This window comes from Carcharodon carcharias, chromosome 10 (assembly GCF_017639515.1).
Source record: "Carcharodon carcharias isolate sCarCar2 chromosome 10, sCarCar2.pri, whole genome shotgun sequence".
NCBI classification, from domain to species: domain Eukaryota; kingdom Metazoa; phylum Chordata; class Chondrichthyes; order Lamniformes; family Lamnidae; genus Carcharodon; species Carcharodon carcharias.
In genome coordinates, this window is record NC_054476.1 from 55,987,894 (window position 1) to 56,002,070 (window position 14,177).

Below are 14,177 nucleotides of genomic sequence, written 5' to 3' on the forward strand. Positions count from 1 at the left end.
ATGGCAGGCCACAAGGTGGTTGAGTACAATTCTGTTATTGCTGATGACCCAAGGTGCCTCATGGTTGCCCAGTCTGCTAAAACTGTTCAAAATCTATCCTACTTAGCATGGTGGTAGTGCCACACAACAAGATGGAAGATATCCTCAATGTGAAAATGGGACTTCAGTCCAGTCCAGTGGCCAGTCCTACCAATACTGTCATGGACAGATGTATCGGCTGCAGCCAGGTTGGTGAGGATGAGGTCAAGTATGTTTTTCCCTTTTATTGGTTCCCTCACCACCTGCCGCAGACCCAGTCTAGCAGCTATGTCCTTTAGGGCTCGGCAAGTTCGGTCAATAATGGTGCTACTGAGCCACTCTTGGTGATGGACATTGAAGTCCCCCACCCAGCATACACCTTGTGCCCTTGTCCCCCTCAATGCTTCCTCCAAGTGGTGTTCAACATGGATGAGTACTGATTCATTGACTGAGGAAGGGCGGCACGTCGTAATAAGCAGGAGGTTTCCTTGCCGATGTTTGACCTGATGCCATGAGACTTCATGAGGTCCAGGGTCGATGTTGTGGACTCCCAGGGCAACTCCCTCCCGACTATATACCACTGTGCCACCACTTCTGCTTGGTCTGTCCTGCCAGTTGGACAGGTCATACCCAAGGGTGGTGATGGTGGTGTCTGAGACATTGTTTGTAATGAATGACTATGTCAGGCTGTTGTTTGACTAGCCTGTGGAACAGCTCTCCCAATTTTGGCACAAGCCCCCAGATGTTAGGAGGAATTTGTAGGGTTGACAGGGCTGAGTTTGCCGTGGTGGTTTCTGGCCCCTTTTCTGTCTACTCAATCCTTTTACAATGTTTAATCCTCTTATATGTCCAGTTCTTTTCAATCTTCTGTGATTAGTCATATTTCTGGAATTCTTGTTGCATCACAGTTTCTTGCTGCTCTAACAACCTTAGGCTCAGGCAGTTTATTACAAATGCTTCAATTTTTACTATTGATGTACCTTCTCTTTTTCTGCTTGTTACTGATAGCATAATCCAAGATTTCCTAATTAGATTCTGAAGCCTTAAGAGAAATATCTCTCTGCTGATTAGCTCCATTCCCATGGAGGTGATTAGCTACACTCCATTCCCCCCCCCCCACCCCCATCCTCTCTTAATCTCTTGATTCAACACTAACAACAACAACTGACTTGGAGGGAAAAATATGGCACCAGACTCACCCAGAATGTTGATACACTGTGATGCTGAGCATGGACGAATTCCACTCGTTTACTGATTTAAGCTGCATTGTCTCTCTCTCTCTCTCTCTCCTTTGCTCTTTTACATGGCCTGGCTCTCAACTCCCCTCTCCCTCTTATCTCTCTCTCCCTCTCATCGCTTTTTGTTCCTGGGCCAATCCTTCCATCTTTTTCTGTTCCATGTATTTTCCTCCCTCTCACTAACTGCTTCTTCTTCCTTCATTTTGTACATTTGTCCGCTTGTCCCCTCCTTCTTCTCCATCTCAGCTGTGCTTTTTTCTCTCTTTGTCTTAACCTGTTTCTTTCCTTCCCTCTCCCTTTCGGTGTGCATGTCTCCCTCACCCTCTCTGTCCTTTCCTTCTCCTCATTGTGAATTTCTTCCTCTGTTTCCATTCATTGGGTAGCAGTATCAAATCTTTTATTTGCGAAAACACAAAGTAGCACGATTAATAGATAGGTTCTGAGGTCAGCCAATCAGGCTACAGGTTGCAGATAAGGACTATTTATCTTGTTGACAGAGCTATGGAGAAGTACTCGAAAGTAAAGGGCCACATTTGATTCTGATCATTTTGCCGTTTTATTCTGAGACACACAGCAGTCCTCATGTTAATGTTTAGCCAGGAACTTTGTTATTGTAATAAACATGGTTCTTAAAGTGAAAGGGGAGTCCCTGAAAAGTGGGCACCATAGAGCTTGTGGCAGTGAGTTTAAAATGTCCATATTTTCACTATAAAAAGGAAACAATGCATTTATTTTCAAAACGTTGCCTAGTTGTCACAATTTGCGTAACTGCAGTAATTGGAGCTCCAGAAGGCAGTTTATTCCTGATTATTGGTAAGCTCAAGATGTGTTTTACTATATCTGAGTACATTGATAGCCAATGTTTTCTCCGGTTTCCAAGTTCTCTCTCACTCATCTCCATTACAGCCCTAAGTCTTTCTGAACTTTTTCTATTGATATTATTATAGTAATTGTTGCTTTGAATTTCCCTACTTTGCTCCTCAAAATGCCCAGCCCTACTCTTTCTTCCTCTTCATCTTGTCAGAAAGGCACAGTGAAAATCATGGGAGATTTTAATTTACATATAGACTGGAAAAGTCAGATGGACAAAGGTAGCCTAGATGAGGAGTACACTGAATGTTTCCAGGCTAGTTTCTTAGAACAGCATGTTCTGGAGCCAACCAGAGAGCAGGTCATACTAGACCTGGTACTGTGCAATTAGATGGGAGTAATTAATGATCTCTTAGTGAAGGTGCCCCTAGGTATCAGAGACAATGATATGATTGAATTTTACATTAGTTTGAGGGAGAGAGAGTGGTTCTAAGACTATGTTTTTAAACTTAAATAATGGCAATTATGAGGGCATGAAAACTGAGCTGGCTAAAGTGATTTGTCAAATTAGGTTAAGGGATGGATCAATAGAGGTGCAGTGGCTAATATTTAAGGGGATATGTCAGAATAAATAGAATAGATACATTCCAACGAGTAAGAAAAAGTCCAAGGGGCAGGCACATTACCCATGGTTAACTAGAAAGGTTAAAGATAGTATCAAACCTAAAGAAAAAGTATATAATTGTGCAAAGACATGTGGCAGGTCAGGAATATAAGGAACAGCAAAGGATGACTAAGAGATTAATAAAGATGGAAAAATTAGAGTGTGAGAGAAAGCTAGCCAGAAATATAAAAACAGAGAGTAAGAGTTTTTATAAACATTTGAAAAAAGAAATGAGTTAACAAAGTGAGCATTTGTCCTATAGAAAGTGAGTCTGGAGAATTAATAATGGAAAACAAGGAAAGGGCAGATTAATTGAACAGGTATTTTGCATCAGTTTTCTCTATAGAGGATAAAAGTAATATCCCAGAAGCAGCTTTAAACCAGGAAATGGAAGTAAGGAAGGAAATCAGGAAAATTATATTCACCAGAGAAGTGGTACTGAGTAAATTGTTGGAGCTGCGGGCTGACAAGAGCCCGGGTCCTGTTAGACTTCATCCTAGGGTCTTATGAGAAGTGGCTAGTGAGATAGTTGATGCATTAGCTTTAATTTTTCAAAACTCCCTAGATTCGGGGAAGGTCCCATTAGATTGGAAGATAGCAAATGTAACTCCATTATTCAAAAAGGGAGGGAGACAAAAAACAGAAAACTACAGGCCAGTTAGTTTACATCTATTGTAGGGAAAATGTAGAAGATATTATTAAAGAAATTATTGCAGGGCACTTGGATAAGCCCAAGGTCATCAGGCAGAGTCAGCATGGTTTTGTAAAAGGGAAATCATGTTTAATCAACTTATTGGAGTTCTTTGAGGAAGTAACATGCTGTGGATAAAGGGGAACTGGTGAATGTGCTGTGCTTAGATTTCCAGAAGGCATTTCATAAAGTACCACACATCAAAGGTTATTGCAGAAAACAAATACTCATGGTATAGGGGGTAACATATTGGCATGGATAGAAGATTGGCTGGCTAACAGGAAGCAGAAAGTAGGCATAAATGGGTCACCCATTTGGAACAGAGATGAAGTGAAATGTTTTCACTCAGAGGATCACGAGTCTTTGGAACTCCCTTCTTCAAATGGTAGTGAAGTAGTGCCTTTGAATATTTTTAAGGCAGAAGTGGATAGATTGGTGAGATGCATTTTGCAGTTGGGATATGGAAAAATGGATTTCCCTCAGGTCCTGCCAAATGTAATGATAAGACCTAATTAGTATTTTTGTCACTTCACACTTATCTTCATTAAGTTTCACCTGCCACGTATCCACCCAGTCCACTAGCCTGTCGATGTCCTCTTTGAAGTCTTATCATCACCCTCCTCACAGTTCACAATACTTCCAATATTGACTATGATGATTCCTCCATAACCAGTTGGCCTGCTGATACTGTAAGATTATATGTCAGGAAAGGATGAACACCAGCGAATCTCCTTTCACTTGTAATGGGAAATCAGAGTTGTGACATAATGGAGGCCTTTAAATTTTGAAAGTTTTTGACAGAATAATCATAAGGAGAATGTTTCCCATTAGTGGGAAACACTAGACAAGCGGCCATCAATATAAAATAGTCACCAAGAAATCAAATAGGGTATTTAGAAGAAACTCCTGAAGTGGTGAGTAGATTTCTTGTCAAAAATACTTTCCTTGAATATAAACCAGTTAATTTTCTCTTCTGTTTCTTAGGCTCTTGCCCAAACTTGGTTCTGAGCAGAAGTGATCGACCAGACTACAAGCACATAACCATGACATCTACCCCGAAGCTCCCTGTTCGATCCCACAGGCCACTCTGTTTGTCTGTCTCATCCGATGGCAATGGGAGATATGCAGCTTTGGAATCCCAGGATTTTAAAAGCAGCCTGAAATCTCAGGTATAAGCAATAATATAATCCACAATGGGGTATCTTTTACATTCGGTGAGAACAGCAATCATTGAAACTGAATATCAGGTATAATGGAGTCCAGACTCTTGAGAAGTTGGCTATTTTGATGAGGCACTGGGTGGGCTGGAGGGAGGGGAGCAACATCTTTGGGATTGCAAATCACCAGAAATCAGTGTCATTGAGGGGAGGAGGAGAATAGGTAAAGAAGTTGAGGAATAGGGATTGTAATATCTTTTTTACCTTTATTATTTGTTAATGTTTTAATGCTGTTGAAATCAATTAGATGAAATAGAAATATTCCTAAGCCTAGCAGGAAGAAAGTACTACACAAGCAACCAACCGCTGCGCACTTCATCGATCCTGTCATTTGAACTGTATACGCATTAATCATCTTGTTCACAATGTCAAACAAATTTGCCTGACAAGGTCATAGGTCATTGTTTTAAACAATTGAGGTTCAAAGAAGATTTGTACTAACTGTTCTCTTTAATTAGATCATTAAGGAGGTTATAGCTGGGCACGTAGAAGAGCTCAAGGCAATTGGGAAGAGTCAGCATGGTTTTGTGAAAGGAAAATCATATTTAGCCAATTTATTGGAGTTTTTGAAGGAGTAACATGCACAGCGGATAAAGGAGAACCTGTAGACATACTGTACTTGGATTTCCAGAAGGCATTTCTAGATTGTTATGGAAAGATTATTATGGAAGATAAAAGCACATGGTGTAGGGGGCAACATATTAGTATTGGTAGAAGATTGGCTGGCTTGCAGAAAGCAGAGACTATGCATACATGGGTTTTTATCTAATTGGCAAGATGTGACAAGTGGAGTCCCACAGGGCCTCAATTTTTTATGATTTACATCAATGACTTAGATGAAGGGAGTGAAGACGTGGTAGCTAAATTTCCAGATGACACAACGATAGGTAGGAAAGTACGTTGTGAAGAGGACATGAGGTCACAGATGGATATAGATAGGTTGATTGAATGGGCAAATACCTGGCAAATGGTATTTAATGTGGGGAAATGTGAAATTGTTCACTTTGGCAGGAAGAACTAAAAAGCAGAGTGTTACTTAAATGGAGAACGGCTGCATAATTCTGAGGTGCAGAGGGATCTAGGTGTTCTGGCACATGAGTCACAAAATGTTAGTATGGAGGTACAGCAAGTAATTAAGAAGCCTAATGGAATGCTTTACTTTATTATGAGAGGGATTGAACATAAAAGTAAGGATGTTATGCTTCAGTTATATAGGGCATTGTTGAGACCGCACCTTGAATACTGTATGCAGTTTTGGTCTCCTTATTTAAGGAAGGATGTAAAAACATTGGAGGCGGTTCAAAGGAGGTGTACTAGATTGATACCTGGACTGAATGGTTTGTCTTGAGGAAAGGTTGGACAGACTGGGATTGTTTCCACTGGAGTTTGGAAGAGTGAGGGGTGGTTTGATTGAAGCATACAAGATCCCAAATGGCCTTGACAAGGTAGACATCGAAAGGATGTTTCCTCTTGTGCATGAGCCCAGAATTAGGGGGCACTGTTTTAAAATTAGGGGTCACCCTTTTAGGACAGAGGTGAGAAAAAAAAAATTTTCTCGGAGGGTTGTGCAACTTTGGAACTCTCTGCCTTAGAAGGTGATGGAGATGGGGTCATTGAATATTTTTAAGGCAAAGGTAGATAGACTCTTGTTAGGCAAGGGAATCAAAAGTTATCAGGGTTAGATGGGAATGTGGAAATCAAAAACAAGAAGATCAGCCATGATCTTATTGAGTGGCAGTGCAGGCTCAATGGGCCAAATGGTCTGCTCCTGTTCCTATTTTTTATGTTCTTAATTCCTTGTTCTCCAGTTTATAATCATTTTCAGTCCTTCCTTTTCTGAGAACTGTTAATCATACTGGAATCCAGCCCCATAGTCTCTGGCAGCCCCTAGGCACTTCACCCCAATGACAATTTTCCAGATGTCTGTCAGGACATCAGGAATGTCAGGGGTGGGCGAGTGGCATCGCAACTCCAATCCTGTCCTCACCTGATACCCTACAATTAGCAGTGAGCCGTGGGTTAACAGATCATGATTAAGAGTAAGAAGGCTTATTACAGTGCCCCCTCTGCTCCTAACTCATTTTTAAAAGCTATTCTGTGGAAAAGTCACCGTTTTGTGTTGCCTGATCATTTTTATAGCAAGTGTCATATAAACTAACTGTGCTTTCAAGGAGTTTTACCTTTGTAAAAGCATATTTGGTAATCCTCGTCTTTCTTTGTAAAGGCTTTGCATTATGTAACATGTGCAGTGTCACTAAGACGAGATAGCACATTGCTGTTCATCCCAAACAAAAAAAGATAAACATCAGTAAAGACTGCCTTTTTTAAAAATCTGACTGCTGAATGCATACATAAAGTAGTGTCCACATGCTTGTAATCCTAATGACCATTGTTTTAGAGCTACTGGCTAGCTTGTTGAAATTTAACTATTTAGAGACTTAATAATGCACCAAAAAGCATGAATGAACAAAGCACAGAATGTAAAATATGATTTAGATATCAAATCACTAAGGGGCTCAATGTCAAACAAAATTCAAATTCTCCCAATGCACCATTTTAAGACAATTTTGAGATTCCTTTAATTTCAAGGAAATTTTCTTATGTTGATCTTTTTCCTAATGATTTTATCATAACTCTTTCAGGTGGTCAAGGCTGACACCACCAGGGCTTCCAGCAGCACTGGTTCTCTGGAGAGAGCCTCTCTCTTTTGTGCTTCTGGATCAAACACGTCTACATCAAATTTATCGAGTTCCAATGAAACGTTGGCTAAAACTAAATCATCCAGCAGGTTCTCATTATTTTCACCCCCTTGGAATAGCAGCTCAGAATCTGATTCCAACCCGCCTTCAAGGTCTGGGTCCAAAAAACTCAAGAATCACCGCCGCAAGTCCATAAACAAAATAGACAGTCCGAAAGATTGCAAGCGGAGCATTCCTGAGCAGCTGCAGTACTCTGAACCAGTCATTGCCAAGGTAACCGATTACATTTATGTAGGGAATCTCAATGCTGCCTACAGTGGACGTATCCTGTGCAAGAACAATATAGACAGCATTATCGATATGAGCAACCTCCCTGGAGAGTTCAATATGTGTCTAATTCCATGTACCTGCTCCAGGAACGTTAAGCACAGCTGGTCTCGTCTCAAGGTCGACATCAATGACTTTTCAAATGATGATGTTTTCCCTTTGAAACAACGATGCTTTGAAGACATTAATGAGTGCATCAATGCATCAACTGAGAAACAAAAACGTGTCCTGATTCACTGCCGGGATGGGTATTCCCTGGCACCAACCTGTATCATACAGTACCTCATGCAGAAGCAGAACATGCAGCTCATGACTGCATATGAATTTGTGAAAGCCAAGTACCCACTCAATATCAAGGAATGCCACCAGAATCTCCTGGTAACTCTTGAGAAGTCATTGAGGCCTGGGAACACAAACCCTGAGTGTTTTAAACAGGCACTGTCCCGAAAGATGGCTTGGACTTAGTTTAAAGGCTTTCATAGCCTATACAAATAAATGCCTTAAGATTTCCCTCAGTATCTCCACCAGTTAAAAATTAGAAACTGCCAGAAAAAGTTTACTTGGCTTGAATATGTTGTTTGAAATACAAAACCAGGACAAACAATTTTCTTCCTGAACCATTTGTGTACATTTTTATAACCCTTCAAAAAGTTTAACGTTTTGCTTTCTGTATTAAATTCGTTTTGTTTTGCTGGTTTTCCAAATTGATAACTATATAAGTAAGCGGTTTCTTTGTATTAAATATAAGGCAACATTAAAGCTAGAGATAAAATGAAGTAGCTGCAGCATTGAAATACAACATGTTACAACAGATATCAAAACAGAAAATACTGGAAAAACTTAGCAGATTTGACAACATCTGTAGAGGAAGAAACAGAGTTAGCGTTTGGTGTCCGTATGACCCTTCTAAAGGGGCATACAGACTTGAAATGTTAAATCTGTTTCTCCCTCCACAGATGCTGTCAGACCTGCTGAGTTTTTTCAGCATTTTCTGTTTTTATTTCAGATGTCCAGCATCTGCAGTATTTTGCATTTATGTTATTACAGATAACTGGCTTGTAGCTAATTCCCTGGTCTCAGCATGTTGGGGTCCTATTAAAATACAGATTCCGGTTCCAGGCTGATACTTATGGAGTATGATGCATAGTTCACAAGCCAAAGTTACAAGGTAGGCATCACATTGTGCTCAGGAATATAGGAGTTCTGAATGTGAGCTCAAGCACTAATTTGTAGAAAAATAGAACTCACTGGAATATACAAATTGGAGTGCAGATCTTTGCTTACATAAGGTTGTAATATCTCTGAATTTTGCAATGTACTGCAGCTATAACAAAGTCCAAGCAATGCAAGCCTAATAAGAGTTGGTCACAGAACCTTAGTGCAATTTGAATCAAACTGTTGGCCTTAATCCAGTTATACTCCTACCCTGGTATTGTTGTGCCTCTGAAATCGTCAGTACAAAATTGTATGGCATCACAATACAACTCCGATTTATGTAAGACAATTTTTAAAGCAACTGCTCCATGACTGAAGAGCAACAAGCCAGACAAATCCACTCACCACTGCATTGTATTCCAGTTCACCTTGTGAGTGGGTGACTCACTCCCCAGTCTTCAGTCAATTCCATTCACTCCACATGATATCCAGAAACGGTTGAAGGCACTGGATACTGCAAAGGCTATGGGCTCTGACAACATCCCAGCAATAGTACTGTAGACTTGTGCTCTAGAACTAGCCACGCCCCCTTGCCAAGCTGTTCTAGTACAGCTACAACACTGGTATTTACCTGGCAATATGGAAAATTGCCCAGGGGTGTCCTGCACACAAAAAGCAGGACAAATCCAACCCAGCCAATTACGGCACCATCAGCCTACTCTCGATCATCAGTAAAGTGATGAAAGGGATCATCAAGAGTGCTATCAAGCAGCACTTGCTTAGCAATAGCCTGCTCATTGACGCTCAGTTTGGGTTCTGCCAGGTTCACTGAGCTCCTGACCTCATTACAGCCTTGGTTCAAACATGGACAAAAGAGCTGAACACCAGAGGTGAAATGAGAGTGACTGCCCTTGACATCAAAGCAGCATTTGACTGGGTGTGGCATCAAAGAGCCCTAGCAAAACTGGAGTCAATGGGAATCAGGGGAAAACTCTCCACTGGTTGGAGTCATACCTTGCACAAAGGAAGATGGTTGTGATTGTTGGTGGTCAATCATCTCATTCCCAGGACATCACTGCAGGAGTTCCTCAGGGTAGTTCTCCAGGCCTAAAAATCTTTGCTGCTTCATCAATGACCTTCCCTCCATCATAAGGTCAGAATGGGGGAAGTTCGCTGATGATTGCACAATGTTCAGCACCATTCACAACTCCTCAGATACTGAAGCACTTTGTGTCCTAATTCCGCAAGACCTGGACAATATCCAGACTTGGCCTGAAAAGTGACAAGTAATATTCACGCCACACAAGTGCCAGGCAATGACAATCTCCAGCAGGAGAGAATCTAACCACCACCCCTTGACATTCAATGGCATTACCATCACTGAAACCCCAACATCAACATCCAGGGGGTTACTATTGACAAGAAATTGAACTGGTCTAACCATATAAATGCCGTGGCTACAATAGCAGGTCAGAGGCTCAGATTCCTGCAGCGAATAACTCACCTCTTGACTCCCCAAAGCCTGTGCACCATCTACAAGGCACAAGTCAGGAGTGTGATTGAATACTCTCCACTTGCCCAGATGAGTGCAGCTCCAACAACACTCAAGAAGCTTGACACCGTCCTGGGCAAAGCAGCTCACTTGACTGGTACCCCATCCACAAACATTCACTCCCCCCACCACCGATGCACAACGTCAGCAGTCTGTACCATCTACAAGATGCACTGCAAGAACTCACCAAGGCCACTTTGACAGCACCTTCCAAATCCATGTCCATCTATGAGGACAAGGGCATCAGACACATGGGGCAGAATTTTTAGATCGGCGTGCGGGCATGCACCCAACCCGATAGGACGCAAAATCATGAAGATGCTCACACGTTATTTCGGTCGGTGGACACGCACAAAAGTCAGAAATGCGCCCACTGACAATTAAGAGGCCAAATAGTATAACTAAATTTGCAATTGTCTCAGATTTTTCGTGACCCATCCAACCTTATGGTTGGCAGGCGAGTGAATCGGCCAGGCGGGACTTTGCATTTTCATGAACCTCATCCAAGGATGGGATGAGGTTTACTTTATTAAATAATGAAAAAATTCTATGGGCAGCATTTTTATCATGTATATGTTTAGGTGACTGATTGTGGTGCGTGGACATTTTTTTCCTGATTTAAAAAGCTTTATTTATTGATTTTAAAGTCTTTAGCTCCCTGAGGCAGCTCTCTGCCTTCAGTGAATTTTCATTCAGTGCTTGCCCACAACCATGCTTACATCAGCGCTCGCCCTCCTCACGCCTCCATACAGGCAGTGCTGGGCGGTCCATTCCCCAGTTGATCCCAGTCCCACCAATTGCGCCTGCTCGCTGACCTAAAATTCCCACCCATGGGAACACCACCACCTGGGAGTTCCCCTCCAAGCCACTCGCCATCCTGACTTGGAAATATATTAGCGTTCCTTCACTGTCGCTGGGCCAAAGTCCTGGAACTCCCTCCCTAAACAGCATTGTGGGTGTACCTACACGACATGGACTGGAGCGGTTCAAGGAGGCAGCTGACCAACACCTTCTCAAGAGCAATTAGGAATGGGCAATAAATGCTGGTCCCATGAATGAATAAAAAAAAAAACTAGGCAGTCTTTAGTGGTTGTTGCCATTTACTGTAACGCTACTTTGCTCCTGATCTCAGAGCAGGGAGGCTGTCAGCTACTTTGTAGGGCATAGGGGAAGCATTCTTGTTTCCACTTGCCCACAAGAGAGCTGCAAACATACTTAACTTGTAGACCCTAAAGCTCCAAATAGGGGGGCCAACTATCTTGTATTTTGAAGGATTGTCCCTTAGTTTGACTGTCCCGTGTCCCTTATTTCAGGGACAGGCTGCGGGAGACTGCTCCTGGCAGTTTTCAGAATGAGTTTGAATGATTTGAGCTGAGCTCCAAGAGAATGAGTTGGCCAAGCAAAGCAGTAAGAATGTTGTGACTCAACAAGATCAGTTGTAAGTTTCAGTTCTCTCTCCTCCTTGCTATTATGATGTCAAGACGCACTGCCTCCCCGCTCCGCCCACTCCCCACCACCCTGCTTTTGTAGCTCCCGTTCTCACGGTCGCCAGCAACGTCACTCCCTCCTCTCACAGCCACCAGCGCTCGCTCCCTCTGATCCCACAATAGAAGCATCCTTTATTTTATTTCATAAGAATTTACCACCCTTGCTCCCAACTGCCTTTCGTGGCAGTGGAATGGGAACATGTTTACCTGACTGATCCGCCTCTGCCATCCTCCCCAGCTAGTTGTGGGTGGGTTAATATCAAGATCATCTTGGCAGAAAGCCTCTGCCATTCCTTGATCCTAGGCCAAGGCATTTTCAACTCTGTTACAGGCTTGGAGTAATTGGTCTGGATTTAGCCTGGAGGTGAGTTCTGTGTGTTTGGCGATTGGGGGCTGCTGTTGTGACATTGGGAAATCCAGAAAAATTAGTTTCCCAATGTCTTGCAGAAGTTAGCTGAAGTTCTGCTTTATACTTTTCCCCCTGATTGGCAGGCTGAAAGCCTTGTGAATGGGAAACCTGCTTTGCAAGGCCAATGCCTATAAGAGCAAGTAGGTGTACTGGGGGAGTGAAAGGGATCGTGGATGGGGTAAGGGGGTCCAGATCATTGGGGTAGTTGAAAATTGCGGGATTCCCGAATCACTGTGGTCAGGGGCCCTGATCATGGAAGGGGTGGTCCGGGTATGGGGCAGCAGTTCCAAATGCAGTGAGGTGTCCCTTAGTGGTTTAGGGGATTCCTGACTGCAGAGGGATAGTCTGTTATTAACCTTGGGGGCAGGCGGGTGGGTGGTCCCTTTGTTGATAGAAGAGTCTAATGCTGAGATGGGAGACTGGACAGATAGTTGGCCATGGGTTTACAGGGTAGCTTGTTGGGCCTGGAGGAAACACTCCTGTTCCTCCTGGCACTAGAAGCAATGATGTAAAGGCAAGTGATGTAACCTCATAGATTCACAGCTCCTTAAAGTTGCTGAATTTCTCGAGGTCTGGGGAATCCAGCTGCCTGTGGTTAAAAATAGAATGACTGTTAAACTGAAGGGATGCAGCCTTATTAGAACATTTACGTTGCTAATTCTGCTTCCCGCCAGTGGATTAGTTGCCCAATCTTCATCTCACCTACATTAAAACGGAAAGTTGGTGCATCTGGTTCCTGTTCCAGATTTTTGTATTTTAAAACTCTTTTATGACCCCAACCCACTTGTCTTTGGAGTTAAGATTAACCCCTTGTCCCTGCAGCAGGAACATTGAAAGCACCCCAGGCATGTATGGTTGGCAGAATTTTACTCTCTCTGAAGTAAATAACCTCTGTTTCAACATTTTCAGACTCATTTCTTTTTTGCTTATTTCAATTCAATTTTAATGAACACAACTTTCATAAATACAAACACGTGAACTCTACTATCTGGAAGGTCAAGGGCAGCAGATGCATAGGAACACCACCACCTGGAAGTTCCGCTCCAAGCCACAGGCCATCCTGACTTGCCATTCTTTTACTGGGGCTGGGTCAAAATCCTGGAACTCAGTAACAGCACTGTGGGTGTTCCTACAACACATGGACTACAGTGGTTCAAGAAAGCAGCTCACCACCACCTCCTCAAGGGCAATTAGGGTTAGGCAATAAATGTTGCTCACATCCCATGAGCAAACAAAAAACCCAGAAGTTTTGGGGAAGATCAAAATATGAAAGGAAAAGAACCTGCTAATAATAAATGCTCCCAAATACTTCACTATCATTAACTCTATCCTGCATTCTTATCAACTCCATTCTGAATTATCATTGCCACATATTCTGGTTCCATAGAAACATCACATGGCATCATTCAGCTGTAGAGAAGGGGAGAGGGACTGTTTGACTATACACTTGTAACACTTCAATCTATGTCTGTTAGGAAAGGTTAAAATGTTTTTAATTAATAAGGTAGAATAGCTCAAAGTTAGCCCTTCTCAATAAAGGAATGGCATACATTACTCACATTATGCTGATGGGTTTTACTCTTAGCTGTTGTAATTAAGGTGTAAGAAAGTGTGCTGCATTTCCAGAATCCAAAAGAAGGCAATTATGTATTGTTTAATGTGACCCATTCTCATGCATTGCATCCAAGAAAGCAGTGAACCTAAGCAGCAAGAATGTATAATCCTCTGTCAGAGAAAGCTGGTGTAGAAAATGGAAAAATGTCACACTATTTGGTATTCTGAGGTAGTGAGCATTGTATAGGAAGCTTTGCTCTCCACTGAAAAATGATGTGCTTGATACTCTGTTCAGCTCCTAATATTAACATCCCTCATCTAGTAGAGCACAAAATTCATAAATTACAGATCATTCA

General features: G+C 42.3%; 1 protein-coding gene across 2 annotated transcripts in view; it reads left to right on the top strand.

Annotated features, from left to right (window-relative positions):
- The window catches only part of LOC121283626, an 86,256-nt gene extending 77,970 nt beyond the window's left edge, over window positions 1–8,286 (top strand). For both annotated transcript variants that reach the window (XM_041198402.1, XM_041198403.1), the window contains 2 exons: window positions 4,406–4,590; window positions 7,281–8,286. In XM_041198402.1, coding sequence (XP_041054336.1) covers window positions 4,406–4,590; window positions 7,281–8,129 — 1,034 coding nt within the window. In that variant the 3' untranslated portion in view covers window positions 8,130–8,286. The remainder of the gene's footprint in view (window positions 1–4,405; window positions 4,591–7,280) is intronic.
- Window positions 8,287–14,177: the final 5,891 nt, after the last annotated feature.